General features: G+C 40.8%; 1 protein-coding gene across 5 annotated transcripts in view; it reads right to left on the bottom strand.

Moving 5' to 3' along the window:
• Positions 1-18,643, bottom strand: part of LOC125894527 (ecto-NOX disulfide-thiol exchanger 2-like) — a 277,435-nt gene that overhangs the window by 62,437 nt on the left and 196,355 nt on the right. For all 5 annotated transcript variants that reach the window (XM_049585992.1, XM_049585993.1, XM_049585995.1 and 2 more), the window contains one exon: positions 6,115-6,270. In XM_049585992.1, coding sequence (XP_049441949.1) covers positions 6,115-6,270 — 156 coding nt within the window. The remainder of the gene's footprint in view (positions 1-6,114; positions 6,271-18,643) is intronic.

Here is an 18,643-nt window from a genome sequence, read left to right as displayed (position 1 = left end):
GAAGCAGCAGTTTTACTCCAAGCTCCTCCTGGAAGACCAAGCTCCAGATCCTGTCCCTACGGATGAACCCCAACACTAAGATGGGAAACCAATTACAGCTGCTTGCAGCCTCAACCTCCGTTGTTTGGGGTAGATTGACTGGGGGGACATTTTGCCCTCGGGGTCAGCTCCCCTTTTCTGCACCAGTTCACCTGTATGGTTCTCATGCTCCGCCTTCACTTTACTTGTAAAGAGGAAAATAATCCCAACGGCTTCACATGTGGCTGTGAACCATCACAGTTCACGGTGGTGGTCGCGGTCCACTGGGGTCAATAGAAGTACATCAGTGTCACAAAGCAGAGATAACCAAAGAGGGAGCTACTACAACTAGAGGTTCTGTTCATGTCAATTACACAGGATCCATAAAACACACCAGTCCATACAAGTCATTAAATTGATTCAGGTCTGGACCCTTTCATGGAAACAAATAGCTTTAGAGACGCTACAAGGAGTGGTATCGGCCTACTTGCAAATAGGATGACATTCACAGATGGCAGTAGTCAATGTTTTTCTGTTGTGTCACACTGACTTTGTGCAGACTAAAAAGCATCTTCCCTAAGACAATAGAAAATGCATTGGAACAAACAGACATCTTCCTTGGGACATCTTTGGGACAGAAGTACAAAGTAAACTCACTACTGAAGCAACAGTGGATGCCACCTTTGGTTTCCCTGATAATGCTACACTGTAAACAACAAATCCGTGTTGACATCGGCAGGAGGAGAGCTAGTTAATGTTAGCTGTTGGCAGCTGGTGTCCAGAGCTAACAGCTAACAGAGGTTGTATAGAGTTAAATCATGATGCATTTAAGCTCTATTAAGTAAAATTGAGCACTGAGCAAAGGTAAGTTATCGGGTACACAACACGTAACAACACACAGCATGGTGCACATATACATATCTGGGGGTCACATAATCATGGCTAAACCTCCCTCGATATCATGATGTGTTCAAATGTGATCCTGTAAAATTGAGTTTATGGGGAGAATTTAAATAAGTACAGTTGTGTGAAGGACACATTTGTTTATATGTGAATATAAAATAGGTATGATTCAGTCATTACGATATGATGTATATAATAAAAAGACTTTCGAAACAGTTTTTAAAAAAGCTGTTTTTCATTTGGGGGCGACTGTGGCTCAGAGGCAGAGCGGGTTGTCTACTATCTCTCCTTCTCTCTCTCTCCTCAGTTTCTGAAAAGTTGGTTCTTCTTCCTCTTTGCTAATATTCACGTCCTATTACTGCATGTCACCAACTCTTCTCTGGAGCCTTTGTGCTCCACTGCCTCATAGGTTCCCTGGAATCACAGCTATGCCTGAATCGTGGGTCATGGTTGTGCTGCTGTCGTGGTCCTGCCTGATGCCTCCTACCACTGCTATTATTCTAGTCATACCTCTACTATTATTATACACATATGATTAATATTGTAACATACATATACTATCATATATGAATATATACTTAGAACATATGGTTCCACAATTACTGTTATTATTATTATATCATAACAAATTAATGTTATTGTAGCTATTATCATCACTGTCTGCCCTGCTCCTCTCTTCGTCTCTGTCTCTCTTTCTGTATCATTTTGTCATATGGATTATTGTAAATTTATTATGTTGTTCACCTATTGCACGTCTGTCCGTCCTAACAACAAAAACAAAATTCACAACAAAACATCGGTTGACTATCGGTGCATCCCTTCCAACAACACAACTTCCAGGGTCACAGAGGCAAACAATCCACCCACCCAGGTGGATGTTCTCTGAAGGCATTCCCCATTCCTGTTGGCTTAGGTGTACAAGAGCTGAGTCTTACAGAGTTGCTTGACTTTTATGAGAAGAATCAAGTCTTGGCAGTTTTCCTCAGATGTCTGCCTATTCAAAATACTTGGCTTAGAGATTAACTTCTTTAGTGTCACTGAAATAGGTGATGGGCAGGAAGATCTTAAGTAGAGATGGGGATCAAAAAAGCGAGTGAAGAGTAACTGGCGCAGAGCACAAAGGCGGCAGAATGTTAAGGATGAAGATGAGAAAGGTGCGCAATTAAGTGTCCATGCATCACTGAGGACATGGCTTCAGATTTCGGGGCACAGATTATTTAAGACGTGGTATTAAGCCGTGATGAATTCATGCATGCATACCAGGCCATACACAACACAGAAAAAAAAGTTGTGCTCATGTCAGAGTGATCGTGACAGGCTCTAAAGTTGTTGGGTAATTTCCTGACAGGCTGATCCTTCACACAGCCTTGGGCTTTATATGCACCCTCGCACAGTCTACCTTGTTCATTTTCCCATATAGACGACAAGCCAGACAGATTTTCCGAGGTGAAGTTAAACTTTTAATCAGCTTTTCCCTCTGCACAATGCTGTGACAGTGATAATTTATAATGAGCCATAATGCACACCCCTTACATCCAAGCACATCTGAAATTAAGCAATGAGCCACAAGAGGCTGTGGTTTAAAGCAGTTAAGGGGTCTTGTTAGGCACATCATGGAGCCTATAGGAGTGGTAAATAAATAAATAAATGGATAAGAGAATGCAAGAGTGTGTGTTTTGTTTTGTGAAAGAATTGTAAACTCCCAAATGCTCCTGCCGTGAGGAGCTTTTGTTTTAGTTCACCTTGAAGATGACTTGTTAGACTTGTTTGAATAAAGTCCCCAGGCAGAAACTTTTCTGCAGGAAATCTGAAAAAGCAAAAGGCGGGATCAATCAAAAGCACCCCCTACTATTTCTTTTCTAACTCCGTATAATTGAAAGGTGAAGGTGAGATAAAAATAAACAGCTTGTGCTGCGCATCCCGAGTCAGATTATACAAAGTGACTTGCCCTGAAAGTTTGTTGGGTGAATGTAAATGCAGTTCATGGTGATCAGGTTAATCGTTGGGCAGGACAACACAGATCAACAACACACTGTTGATTGATGTTAGAACACAAAGTCAGAACAACAGTTTAATAAAATTCTTGGCTCTGAAAAATGTAACAAAAGCAAAATCTCAAGTGTTTCCAGAGGTGACAAATCCAAACAAATATACAAGCAGACGTCTGCCATAACCACACTCATTTGTCACTCCACCTTTTTTTTGGCATCCAACAAAAATATAGCAGATCTTTTGGGCAAAGTTGTGAACTGTTGGCTGTATTTCAAGTTAAAATGCCCAAAGTTCACTGGTTACAGCTGGTTTTTCTTGTCTTCTATGATAGCACAGTGGACATCTTTGGGTTTTAAAGGTCAAGTGTGTAGAATTTTGGGGGTGTATAATATTTATAACTACATTTTTATTTCTTACTTTAACCTTTATTCAACCAGGAAGTCCCATTGAGATTGACAATCTTGTTTACAAGAGACCTGGCCGAGGTAGCAGCCAATCAAAACACATTTAAAATGCAACAAATACAACATATAATAAAAAAAATCCACTATAAAACAACAACTATTCAAACATGGTGGCCTCTCAAGAAAAACAAGCACATGTCTCTGTCACCACATTCTTTATGACGGCCTGAAATTCATTAATGGATATAAGTTTATTAGTTAATAATCACCTGAAACTAAAATGTATGAGTACTTCAAGTTGTTTCTATCATTGCTAGATGCCACCAAGTTCCCATCAGTTTCTGGCATTTTATGTATCCTCTTATTAAATGCTTAATTAAGAAAGTAATCAGCAGATTAATCACTAATGAAAATAACCATTAGATGTAGCTCTAATAATATCATGTGACCTAAATAACATACTCAGAGTCAAGTGAAAACAACTAAAGCATTTCCATGACAACTGAGAAACTTCATCTGCTTAGTGAAAACAATCGCTGCATCTGAAATCACATATTATGCACTATATACCCAATACGAGTACTATCATTCAACATACGTGTGTGTAAATAAACGGGAGTATGTATTGTTTCAGACAAACTGAGCTGTAATTACCATGTCACTTCCTGAGAGCCTCCTTGCCGGTTGGAGATGCATAACCATGGTAACTGGTACCAACCTCAGCTCTAGTGGTAATTCAAAAATAAGTCTGAATGTGAATGAATGTATTAGGCCTAGCAAAGTGAAATCTTACACTTATATCTAAATTGAAGTGATATAGCCATTACACAGTGGTCTTGGTTCCTGTCTTGTTATGAGCACTGTCGTCTACCGCACTGTATTGTGGGATATTTCTGCCAGTGTAGCGTCCGGTGTTCACATACTGAGTATTTCTCTGGAAATAGTATGAAATTCACGCAGTCTGTTAGAACTGAAGTAGCCTCTTGGATGAGAGGTGAAACGTCTTCAAGATTCTCAAGCAAGTCCAGTTGCCTACGATATAGCTCTTAAGATTACCACGACCTGGATGACTGAGAATCTTCACCAACATCTTCAAGCACTTTTGGTTTCATTCTAAGGTTTGGACATATTTCCATAGCACTGAAATCTTACGAAACAACAACTACATAGGACCTTGTTGAGAATGTGTTTTTTGGGCAATATATTGGCGAGAATCTGGCCGTACAATTAAGTATCATGATACAGGAGTAACAATTCAATATATCATGATACTGTATACTGCAATACTGTAAGCAGGGGAATATATTACAGTTTTTTTAATATCAAATTTTCGGAGCTAGCAGTGCACCCTTTTTGACATTATGGGCTCTAGTTTCGCAGACCGGGCGAGGCGGGGGCGCAGCGCACCTGCGCTTCGCCAACTGGGTGTGGCCAGGCGGATTTTGCAAGTTTGGCCCACCGTGCGCCTGGTGCAGCTACACCTCTTTCCCACCTCCGTCCCTCCTACCTGCACAAGTTGGAAAGAGGGAGGAGAGAAGGCGTGGAGTGGGTTTTACAGACATCACACCAATCAAATGAGCCCCTCTCCTCGCCCTTAAATGTGCCGCGCGAAGGAGTAATGAGAGTTTACTCAATTCGCCATGGCAGCAGCGTCAGACAGCCAAACTTCTCCCAGGAGGAAACTGATGTTTTGGTCCGGGAGGTCCAAGCTCGCAGTGTCCGAATATATGGAACTGTGAGCAGACCTCCACGGGCTGATGATGCAATGGTAGCCTGGGAGGAGGTCACCACAATTGTAAATCAATGTTACGTTTCTCTCGTGCGCGCGCGCTCTCTCTTTCTCTCTCGCAGTCTCACTCTGTTTCTTTTCTTTTGACTTTTCTAAGATGACAGATGCTGAATATATACTCCCTATCTGATGCTGTGGCTGTTTGTGGTTGGCTGAGAGGGATGTGAACTCATTAGTTTGCAGCTGTTTAATCAAATCAGGTTGGGTTTCCATTACGCGTGCCAAACGGTGCCAAACGGTGCCAAACGGTGCCAATCCCCTTTGATCTGACATCAGATGTGACGGGACAGTCGATATAGAGATACATTTATGTGCTGATTACAGATAGTTGCATTGAATAGTGTTTTTTTGGCTATTTATTGCATTGTTAATGTGCCTGACATTCTGGAAACCTGCCTGTGAGGTTTTGGTGACGTGTGTGCACTGTCCGCCAGTCAGCCAAACTTCGGCTTACACTGGCTGTGCTCCGCCTGCGCTGACAGTAGACCTGGTTTCAGATGGCGAGCTTTTAGCGCACCTTCAGCGAAGCCTTTTGGCACAAAACTGTCACTGTGCCAAGCTGGATCTGTCGACACCTCCCCTTGCTGCGCCACCACACCCATCTCAGCGCACCTCGGTCTGCCAAACTACCAAACTGAGCGCGCCTTGGGGTGCGCTGCTCGAAACTAGAGCCTTATGACTCTATGCCTGTTTCACTGGCCTGTGCTCTTTGTGTTTATGCTAGCGATATATTGTTACATTGGAATGGAAAAGTCAAATGGCTGACAACAGATTAGGCTAAGACTATTTAGTGAGAGGGGGTTAAACACAACACAACATGAACCACAACCTCCCTCTCTGCATGTAAACTATTAGCTATAAACCAATGCAGTGTTTTTTAGAATATTTTTTTAGTCAAGAAGTTGTCCTCGAAAAATTAGTTGCCTTTTATTGCAGTGTGACTTTTCTGCATGACAATGGTAAAGGTGGGATCAGAGGGTGCAGGATTAGCATGACATCATGACTTACTGGGGTTGGGGGGAAACAGGGTGCAGCTCTTGCAGTGGATTATCTCCTTGATAACTGGCACATCCTGTGAGAGGGGTGCGGGCACCATACCCAGGCCGGGCATCATGGGGTTCAGGGGGGTAATTCCAGCCATCATACCGAGGCTTGGGTCAAAATCTGAAAGCAGGAGAGAAATCTGAGTAAGATCATGCAGCTGTTCCTTTCTGGTAAAGAAGAGAGCACCCACACACTAACAGTCAAACACAGACTTTGGTCGAGTATCACTCCAGCCCGCACTAAATCTTTTAAGTTCCATTCCACGTCGTGTATTTATTTCTTGCAAGATTCTTCTGTCAACAGCGGTGACACACAAGCAGCCTACACATAATGGAATACACAGCCATTCATGAATAAATCATCTCGTAAACAACATGCATACTTCAAGAAGTTTTTACTGAGTCACTCTCTCTGTCACTCCCGCTGCTTGCTGAGTGATGACCTTATAGATAATGTACACAGTTGAGTCTAAAGCCTGCGTCACAGAGAAGCTTATATTTACAATATTGATTTACGCTGCACCTGGGAAAACATGTGCACACATACACACACACACGCATTGGCATCCACAGCCACCACATGTGCTTTAATGTGCACACACATCCTGTATGGAGCTTTTTGAAATGGAAATGATGCTGCCCTCCAGTTTGTGCCTCAACATCACCTGCAGAGGATTTGTAGTTGACAATTATGCCGCAGGGTGTGTAATGTTTACGCACCTGAGTGTGTGCATGCAGCAGGCACAGCTCGCTAAAACAAATCCTTCACTGGAGATTATACACACACTGTAATATACTACATGTAGCAGAATTAATCTGAACCACTGGGGGGGGGGACTATTTTACAGAAGGTGCTATTTGCTGACTGTAAGACACAGTTGAGTAATGAAATGCTCAAATAAACAAATAACACCATGACAAGCAGAATCTGAAACACAACAGCTCAGCCATAAATTCTACCCGAAGAGAGACATGAATGCTCAGTTTTGACTGACACTGTCAGAGATGTTTCAATTTAACTATGCTTCTTACTGGGGTTGTGTTGGGCAAAATATGCCTCTCAGTATAAGTACAACCCAGCTACTAACTATGACCACAGTAATAAACATATAGATCAATTAACACATGTCAGAAAATTTAAATCAGAACTATTACAAGCCTAAAAAACTTTAAACATTTCTGGGTCCCATTAAGGTTTATGAGCAGGAGTTGGGGTGCAAAACAAGGGAAGTTTAGGGGAGGGGCATACAACTTTTAAATGGTTGTATTTTATATTTAATTACATTATTTTGTTTTCAAAATATGTGTTTTACCGCTGTATGGTGACAAAAAGGGTTTAATAATACACATATTTAAGTACTGAAGCATTCGGTACACATTACAAACTGAGTAAGACACGCTGGGAGGTACGCTACAGTAAGCTAGCTCGTTGCAATATAGTTAATAACGCTATAACCAGACCAGAAATAGAAGATCTTCCAATAACCTATAGGTCTGGCAATTGGAGCCACTTTGGTTTTGCTGTGATTTATGAGATCGATGGGGAGAGAAAGGCAGATAAAAAAACAATGGTGTGTTACATCGGCTACACGACAGTAGGTTACATTGGTGGGAATACTTGAAACATGTCAGCTCATTTAAGCTGACATCACCCCAGTGTGTCAATCAGTGGAACTAGACAACAACAGGGAGCATCACAAGCTACAAGCTAATGTTATCCCTGCAGCATTGTGACAGCCATTCAACAGATACAAACAAAGCAAAAGAAATAACTGCAGGGTTTGGTAACGATACATTTATTGCCACAGATATGAGACCATACTATGTAATGGAAAACGCAGGCTTTACAAACATGCTTAGTGTAATTGAGACCCGTTCCAATTTTCCTTCAGGAGCCCATTTCAGCCAGACTGTAATTACTCCTTTGTACAAATAAACAAAAGCCCAAATTATGATGTTAGTTTAAAAACATGTACAATTGCCTCTGTTGTTTGTAATTTCTTAAAACATTAGATTTTATACTGTTTTTGTTTTAAATGCTGCAAAGAAGACACCACAGAAAATGCGTTACTGGGGTGTGGCTCCATCATTGTTCAAAGTCAAAAAACATCATACTTTATGATGTTAGTTATAAAATTAAACATTTTAAAAGTCAATGAAATTTCTCTGGTATTTCTTTTTTGCTCTATTGAAAACTTACCAAACCACGGCACCACTGTGTCACATTAAATCGAACTGTTAATTTTGTGATCTGTTACACCCCTCATGATGGGACGCACTATACTTGGTATCTCCATCCTTCACCCTCCATAACCTTATTGGACATTACGCCCCACCTTAACTGCCTACTGGATGCATGATGGTAGTAAATCCCTGTATGGTGATCCCTGAACTCCGTCTGATTTGAAGTATCATGGCTTTTTCAACTCAAGTGCTGTGTCTCAAATCGCGTACTTCTGTACTTACACTTAATATTTTGAGTGCATAAGTGCATTCACACTGAGAAGTATGGAATAATGCAGTGCACTATGAGTACCCGGATGGTGCACTCAAAACAGTCAAGAAGTTGAGTGTGGAACTATGGACACTCCTCGCCCTCAATGGTCGCCATCTTGGCTACGTAGCGGAAGGGGAGGGACCACTTTTAAAACTGGAAATGGCGGCTGAGGACTGTGCGACCATGAACGTCACTGCATTGTATTCACATGTTTTTTGCACTAAGCACCACTATACTGTTGTCGGGTATCAGCCAACAGTATGTTTATTGGGTTAATTTAGCAGTCTGTAATGATTTGGTACCGTGAACGATAACGCAAATGCTAATGCTAGTTTGCTAACTAGCTAACAGCTGCACATTTTGAGGTTGTGGGCAAATGGTGGCGGTAATGCTCCACTGGCAGGTTACAATTAGGCATTAAAAGAAGAAGAAGAGGTCGAAATTTGTGGTCGTCATTTCCGGTGAGTGCACAACTGCTGTGTTTGGTTTGAGACAACACTACTGTGCCGAAATTCGCGCATTACACCAATGAGTACATAGTACACTACATAGAAGTATACTAACAGAAGTATGTGATTTGAGACACACCACAGGACTTTGTTTGCAAGTAAGTTTCGCCAATGTGCCAAGTTACTGCTGTTATTGTTGGTTGTAGCTCCACATTCCCTTAATCAGAACTGATCTAGGAAAAATGTCATTCTCTCACAGTGCACCTTATACATGGAATAATTTGCAACAGACCTTAAACTGGGACTCTCTGCCACCATTATGGCTTTTGAAGTGCTTTATTTCAGATCTCATTTTGACTGATGTAAATGCTTTTCACTATACATCTACTCCATAACATGTTAATTATTCTGACTTTTAACTTTCAGCTATAAAACATCTTTAATATGGTTTGTTACTTAGTAAGATTTTATTTCCATTTGAACATGTTTGCATATTGGTTATCTGTGTATTCTACTGTATTTTAGGTTGCTTACTGATTGTTTTTTTATGTAGTTGTTCACGTTCTGCATCAGTGAAAATGAGGGTCTCCTTCAATTGATTCAATTGATTGAGTCTTAAATAATGGTTAAATTCTGGCCGCTGCTGTAATGTTGTCTATGTTATGCTTTATTTAGGAAAACAGCCATTGCACATGTAGCTGATGCTGGCTGTGATGTGTGTGTAATGTGTAGGCTTATTAAGTGTTGGTTTCAAGTGGTAGGACAGGTGGCTGTCATGCACCCATACTCTGCAGAAGTGCACACGCAGCTTGTGTGATGATGTGATTTGTCAGGAGGATTTGCATTAGAAATCAGCTGTTTGTTTTGATGATAACTTTCACCTCCTCTGTGCCGTTTGCTAGATGCATTGGCTCCGTTACCCTACTATCTACCTTTGGTGTGAATATAGAAAAAATACTTATTTATAGTGAAAGCAGGGCCATGGTTTTTTCCCTTAGTCACTCAGGGAGACTCAAGGGAAAATATTTATTAATTCATAGAGGATGAAGATAAAAAAAAAGTTACACTCCAGCCACCCTCTGTCCTCTGATAAGTAACGAACAGTCCCTTACAATTCTGACTTCTATAATCTTCAAGAGCAATAAATCCAGTAAAGGAGAAATCATATTTACTGTTCTACAGTATACACCATTAACTGGAAATAGATACTACATTTCCTTCTAAGTGATTTCCTCTAAATCTACTGTGGCAAAGAAAATGGATGGATTAAATGACACTCAGTGAAGGAGAATAAAGAAATATGCACATTACAGAGGACTCAGAATAGGTCCCTGGAGCCAGGAGGGTGTAATAAAGACGTTAGACTGATAAAACTGGCTGAAGGACAAAAATGAGGAAAGAGAAACGAAGGCCAGATAGAGAAAGGAAAACACAGTAAAATGACATTAAAAGGGAAATATATGGAATATATGTCTGCTGATGACCTCACCATCAGCCTCTCACCAGATGTCCGAGTGAGAGGGAACAGAAGATAAGAGGGACCCTGGTTGCCAGGCAATTAATGGCTTCTTCTGCATGTTAGGGTGAAGGAGAAGAAGACGTGTAGTGGGAGGGAAGATAACCAAGGATGGATGGAAGATGAGAGGCTGGTGCAACAACCAACGTGAATGCCAAACACTTTACAAAAAAAGGGACTGAGAAAACAAAACCCAGTGCACACCAAGACTGAATTCAGCGTTGTGGGAGGTTGTAGAAGAAGAAAACACACTAAAAATATCTTGGAAATTATATTTCTCGAAATCATATTGCATTTTTCTGCCGAGCCAATGCTCAACTGTTCCAGCGGTAAAATTAGGAGACATGCTTATGAGTTCACATGTCGTCTCTTGATGCAGACGCAAACTAGATTTCGGCTCGCATGGAGGAAACGATCTGGTTACATCAGGGCATGGCTGGTGCAATTTCACTGCAGTGCTGCTCATGTTCCCTCTGGAGCGTGTGTTGGAGTGTGTGCGCCTATGTATTTATCCTCATCCATTAAGAGCCTGAGACCTGAAGCATGTAGCAGGGCGTTGTGTAATAAAGGAGATTATTTACTTCTTCCTAAGGATTTCCAGCTTCAGCAGACTTCTCTCATCTCCACTTTTAACAACGTAGCTCGAGGACATGTTTCATCACTAACATACCATTATTTCCTCCCTCCTGCAGTGCTGCTCATTACAATGTGTGCTGTAAGTAGACACAGATGAACATGTAGACGGGTGCACTTCATCCACTGTACGTGTTTATACATTTATTTTAGATATACATTTATTTTATGTTGTTTACATTTAAAAAAGCATCACACGGGTGGATTTGACTGTTTTGCCTGCGAGTGTGAACGGCCATCCTGTAGTATTTTTTAGAGTTTAGGGGCCTGACAGAAAAAAGAAACACTTTCCCATCATTTTCTGCCCATCACAGCTGCAGCTTTAAGAGGATAAACTCTCCAACTTACGGATGTCCTGAAGTACAAAACTCCAGAAAAACAGTTTTCCACAAGCGACACCATGCGATTAAATTTTAGCAGCACCATCACAACAGCCAGTCGCCCTGATAAAGTCAAACAGATATGATGCATCCTGTCTTTATCACTTGTATATGTGCAAAGGACTTAAAAGGACCAGCTTGTAATGTGGAATGTATACTTCTGCATCGAATCGATGTAGGCTCTACATCGACATGGAGCTTACGCTGTAGCCTGACATGCACCTCCCCAGAAATGTCACTACACGTCATTGCGACGCAGACCTATTTTTGTCAGCTGAAACCATTTCTCTCCCTCTTTTATTTACTTTTATTACACAGATAAGAAACAATAAATTGTGAAGACAATAAAGCCTCCACAAAAATAGCATTTTAAGTCTTGTGTGTGATTTGTCCTTCAGGGAAAATGTGTCCAGATAAAGACAAGTGTTTGTCTGTGAATGCTGCGAGTTATAGTGAAGCTGATTTGTGTACTTGTGTTTGAAATCATCTCTATTAAGCCATGTTTAATGTGTGTTTAATGTGTGTTTTGGGTGTGTTTTGAATCAACAAAACTTTACAGCACTTCTCAGAAAACCTACGCTGCTAACTAGTGTTTTGGAGGTGTAACTGCAGAGTGACACAGACACACCGCCACACAAGTATAAATGCTCACAACGTCTGCCGCACAACTATAAATCCCACTAAATCCCCTTACAAATTAAAATCTTACAGGCTGCAGATTCTCCACAAGAGGGAGCACTGCAGACCATCTACACAAATGCCAACCAGCGCCACCCATAGAAAATGAAAGCAACGACAGATACACTTTGGACCTGATGTTGCCAAGTAGAGGCAAAGAATTAACAACTGGTGCAATTTCATCAAACAAGCGAGCCTAATTGTTCATTCTTTGTAGAAATAGTCAGCTGTCTATTTTGTGGAACGCACTGGGTGAAGAAATCAAATGTCATCAATGTAAAGCACACTGAGGGTCATACTGTTGTCAGTATTCTAAATTCGTGTTTGTTTCATGCACGGGGTAATATTGGTTATTAAGAAGTGGAATGATGTAAATGTGAGGTTGATCGATGGTGAGGAGAGTGTATTTATGTAATAGTTTGATTAGTGATGGATGAGTATAGTTTGTGATTGTGGGCAGGGCTAGACTAGCCGGTTAGTTCTTCCTACTCCTTCTCAGGCACGAAATGCTAATTTATATTCTCAGTGTAAGTCTGTTCATTAGTTATTGTTTGTCTCGGTTTTGTAAGGTATTTTTCTATAATATATTCTATTTTATTTTATTTTTTTAAATGCTCAAAATAAATAAACCAAATTAAATCAAGTCTGGAGCTACCTGGTCCACCAAAACACAACAGATGCAGAGATGATTTCAGCGATGCCTAAGTTCACAGTTCATTTTCTTTTCTGGCTTTCTTTTGGCTTCTGCATCCAAAATGCCAAAGAGAAAATGTTTAAAATGAACCAGAAACGAGTTACAAAAAGTTGGTGGAGCAGCGGCTTGTTTTTGTACACCAAAAACAAACTCCCATCATAAATAAGACAAATAACGTCTGTTGAAAGTGTTAACAAACAGCTTATTTTATAATCTTGCTTTGAATTAATTCCAGTTTTTTCTACCATCATGGCTACTGTTTGATATTTCTTTTCTTTTTCTTAAACCTGTCTCAGTGGTTTAGGATTTTTACCACTATCAACTTGTTTTAATTAGGAGTACTATCCTTCTTAAAAAAATCTCCTTGGGATTTTATTATTTTATTGTTGTTTATTTTGCTGTTTGTGTCTCCTGTTTTTAAATACTTGTATCGTATATTATTACCATAATTACTATATTCACTGTAAAGGCAATGCTCTAGGTTTTAAGCTGAGCTTGGTCATCTGTTGTCACATACTATTTTTATAATAGTATAAACCACAATAAGTGAAAATGTCATAGCAAAGAAAAAATGGAGAAATAAAAAATCTTAACATTAAAGCCAGGCCCTTGTCACACAGCAGCATTATAGGACATCAATAAGATTTTGAAATCAATCCTGAGTTACATTATTAGCAGATCATATGAAGGTGGGTGTGAATGAGGTTAATAAGCATTTGCTGCTACAGAGCACAGAGTTCCACTTTCATAACAAATATAAAAGGACATGCAGTCAGGCAGCTCCATTCACCATGCACTAATCTGTAATGCTACAGGGACGAGTGGGTGAGTGGGTCATCGGGGCACCTACATCACAGTGGTTTTATCTAATACTAGCACAAAAGGCTTCAAAGAGTGTTAGAGCCACACAGAACCACTGTCCCCCACAACTGTTTCACACCAGCTGCAAACTGAAGTCGTACCTTCACACAGCTCCCAACGTGACTAACATTCTGTATTTACTCGAACAGCTACTGGGCGGAAAATCTCTGCATTACATCTACTGTATATGAATCAGCAACTATTGCAATATCTGACTCGTCAGTTTGATGTGAGACAAATTTAAGAGAAATCTAGCAGAAAGGTGAAACTGAGTCTAATCAAAGTTCAGAAAGTGAACAGTAAGACTAATGAGCTTTATTATTGAAGTCTTATGTGATCATGAACTGAGCATCTTTGGATTTTGGATTGACAAAACAAGACAAACAATTCATCATTAATAAATAATGTATACAGTTGTAATTTGCAGCCCTACTTCTCAGATTAAGACTTAACATACCGTACAAAATGTGTTGAACTTACAAAGTATGATAAATTCTTAAAGATTATACTGTTCAACAGTCTATAAATTAGTGACCATTAGTCCCACCTGCACCTGTTACAACATTCAACATTTCCAGAGGTGCCATTCTGCAAAATAAGCACTTCTACTTTGGATACTTCAATAGCATTTAGCTGACAATAACACTTTGAAGGCAGGACTTTAAGGCCCTGTGCCCATGCCCTTTGCGCCTTCAGATCCATTGTTGTCAACGTAGATGTGCGGTACGCGTGCTTAAAAATGAGAACAATGCCATCTTGACATGCAAGCGTTCCCAAATGTAATCCAGGATGCAACTGCTGCAACAAAGTTCAACTTTTGGAGTGTAGCAAAGCATACCACACATCATATGACAAGGGACAACCAATCACAGTGAAAAGGTATCTTCCCTTTCCGCCGTGAATATCGGGTCTACGATAAATATGGAGAGGAAAAAGGTCAGCCCCGAACCTGGGACTTCGGGTAAGTCAGTTATGATTTGATACTGTTTGTGGTTGCTTTGTCAGGCACAACTTGCCTCTGCGCCCTTGAAAGTTGGAACACAGCAGGCACGAGAGTAGTAACCAGCACCTGACCTCGCATTTTCCAGGTAGTTAAAGACGTGGCATGTGTCTGGGCCTTACTTGCTGAGAATATATTTTTGGTGTGGAATTGTTCCTTTCACTTAAGTTAATGATCTTCCACTGCTGGCTAGGGTGGCTGAGAAACATTAGAAGGTTAGAACAAAATATAGACTGTATATCTAAAGCTATGGATTCAGGTTCAAACAGTAGTGTCCCAAAAACATAGAGATATCTCCCCTTTCTTTCACAACTATTAGTTCTAAGATAAATACAGAGAAGTTGATCATTTCAGGGCAGGGTTACCCCGTGCTTTACGTCTGTCCCACAGACATTTTAGGCCTTTTACACACTTAAAAAACAACGTCTGGAAGAAGATCAGCTCTGAACTTGGGACTTTGGGTAAGTCAGCTATGATATGATACCATTTATGGTCGCTTTGTCAGACACAACCTGCCTCTGTGCCCTTGAAAGTTGGCACATAATAGGCACAAGAGCGGCACCCTGCGCCCATTTTCCAGGTGGTTAAAGACATGGCATGTGTCTGGGCCTTACTTGCTAAGAGGATATTTTTGGTGTGGAGTTATTCCTTAATGATCTTCCACCACTGGCTAGTGTGGCAAAAAAACAGTAAAAGGTTAGAAATAAATATACACTGCACGTCTGGACCTATGGATTCAGGCACAGACAGTAGAGCACCAAAAACCAATCATCCAATCACAGAGGGTAGATATCTTTCCTTTGTCTGTAAATGTCAGTCCTAAGATAAATACAGAGAAGAAGTTCAGGCACGAGCGCAGCACCCAGTGCCCAACCTCACATTTTCAAAGACGGTTAAAGACATGGCATATGTCCAGGCCTTACTTGCTAAGAGTATATTTTAGGCATTTCAGGACCATTTTAGGCCTTTTACACATTTAAATAACAGCGCCTATAAGGAGATCAGCTCCGAGCTTGGGACTTAAGATAAGTCAGCTACGATATGGTACTGTTTATGATCGCTCTGTCGGGCACAACTGTCCCTGCACCCTTGAAAGCTGGCACACAGTAGGCACAAAAGCAGCACCCAGCGCACAACCTTACATTTTCCAGGTGGTTAAAGACGTGGCATGTGTCCTGGCCTTACTTGCTAAGAGAATATTTTTGGTGTGGAATTATTCCTTAATGATCTTCCACCACTGGCTAGTGTGGCTAAGAAACAGTGGAGGGTCAGAAATAAATACACACTGTACGTCTGAAGCTATGGATTCAAGCTCAAAAAATAGCGCACCAAAAATATATTCAGAATGATTTCAATTTAGTTTTAATAAATGACGAGGCATTCTGCCTTGAATACCTAAGGACTGTGGGAGTAGGTATTATCAACTAACAATGGGATGATGCTTAACTGTGATTTAAAACAGTGAAGGGTAGCACACACTAAATAATGAGAACATGATTGAACAGAGAATAGTTCTATGAGACAATTACTTATGTTTATTCAACCAGCAAACTAGATGGATGGTAATTTAGAGACCAGCCTGGGATGGATTAGATAACAGGAGCCGGCTGATGAAGGGCAGCTTTGACAATTGTGCAAATGGGCATGGATGAATCCAGCCGCAAAGCACCTGAGAGGAGAGCTGTAATTATTAGTCGATCGACAGGAAATTAATCAGCAACACTTTTCAGAATCAGTTAAACATTTAAGTCATAATTTAGGCAAATTCAGTGATTCTAGCTTCTCAGTTATGAATATTTGGTGGTTTTCTTTGTCTTCTGTGACAGTAAAGTGAATATTTTTGGGTTTGGGACTGTTTGATTGAACAAAACAAGCAATTCAAACATGTATCCTTGAGCTCTGGAAAGCTGTGATGGGCATTTTTTGCTATTTTCTGGCATTTCACGCACTAAAAATTGATAAATAATCAGCAAACTTATTGAAAATGAAAATAATTATTAGCTGCATCCCAAAAAGAAACAACAACAACAAATGAAAAACTCTGCTTTTGACATTTTACATTTTATATTATGCATTTAATTTGAATATTAAAATGCTTTCTTTGAAATCAACAGTATGTTCAGGTAATAAATGATGCATATTAAACAGTGCAGCTGAGATAAAGCATGCACTACAAGCCGATCTGTTGTGCACTCAATGAGAGCGAGTGGAAGCGTAGGTCTCTTTGACACAGGAGAAACTTCACAGAGAGGTTTAGAGAGCACAAGTGTCCTCTCGAAGAAGAACAACAAAAGAAACCTGGGGCTGGGTCCACCCACACATGGCCACACATCTGTCTGATCCTTTTTACCGCGCTCGTCTAAGAGCCTCAGTCTCTTCTCTCACTCATGTTCTCAAACTGAAAACTCACAAACATCTCCCTGCTAACACCCCTTCCTTGTACAGGAACACGCATGAGTGCACATGCACAAATACACGCAGAGGGCTCTTCTCATTTCTCTCTATTTTGTGCCTCCTCGTCTCCCCTCTTCTCCGTCCTCCCGTCTGTGACCTGGAAATCGATCTCAGCGCGCCATCTTGAAGGATGTCTCAATTCCTTCAATGCATCTCGAGGAGTGAGGAGAGAGGAGGCTTGCTGATGGAGCTGTGAGCGAGGAATTCAGAGGTCTCTTTAACCGAAGAGAACAGTGACGAAAAAATCTGAAGGCTGTCTGTCATTTTGACAGAACACTGAGAGCGATCTACTGTAACTGTATGTCACACCACTGTCCAGTTGACGGCTTGTGCATATTACTAAACTATTGTCTAGTTGTGTCGTTGATCTCATGTGCACGACATGGTAGGACTATATTACTACATGTCATTGCAAGATGTCACGCAGCTGACAGCAAAGATTTTTTTTTTTATCATCGGTTCCTCAGTTTATCTTTTCTCTCCATGCTCTCCAAGTGAGGAAACAGCATATACACAGATTGAATAGTCTGGTTGTAATATATATATATATTATTTTCAAGCGCTTGAAGATCCTATCAGCACTGGAGTGTACGTTATGCAAGAAAGCCAATAAAACATTTTTTTTTTCTTTCTCAGTCTTTAGCTGCTAACTGTGAACTAGTAAAGATGAAAAGGCAGCAAAACATCCTTTAATCTTATGGTTGAACATAAACATGTGCGTGCATGCGTGTGCATTTGTCATAGACGTGCTCCAGTTTTTAAAAAACAAGCACCACAGTACACTCCTGCTTACAAATGCATAATCTCTAAGCCTCTTCTCCATATTAATTATTAAATGATCATGAAAAGCTATTAAATATGTCTTATTATCAATAAAAAATGAAAATTAAACTGGCAGTTTACAATAGATTATGACAGAATTTTTACCACCCTGTCTTTCAATACAGGAAAGTTTAACACCCCACCTTGTGAGGATGCACAGGTGTATCATTTGCGGAAGTCTTTTTGGCCCCTTGCCTCCATCTATTCGTTTTTAACCGGTTATCCGAAGCTGGGGCGGGGGGGCGGCAGGCCGAGCAAAACATTCCAGACGTCCCTCTCCCCAGCAACGCTTTCCAGCTCCTCCTGGGGGACCCCAAGGCGTTCCCAGGCCAGATGAGATATGTAATCCCTCCAGTGTGTCCTGGGTCTACCCTGGGGTCTCCTACCAGTGGGACGTGCCTGGAACACCTCCAACAGGAGGCGCCCAGAAGGCATCCTGATCAGATGCCCAAACCACCTCAACTGACCCTTTCGACGCGAAGAAGCAGTGGCTCTACTCCGAGCTCCCTC

The sequence above is a fragment of the Epinephelus fuscoguttatus genome, linkage group LG9 (genome assembly GCF_011397635.1).
Source record: "Epinephelus fuscoguttatus linkage group LG9, E.fuscoguttatus.final_Chr_v1".
NCBI classification, from domain to species: domain Eukaryota; kingdom Metazoa; phylum Chordata; class Actinopteri; order Perciformes; family Serranidae; genus Epinephelus; species Epinephelus fuscoguttatus.
The sequence above is the reverse complement of the archived record's forward strand: the minus strand, read 5'-3'. Positions and strand labels throughout refer to the sequence as shown.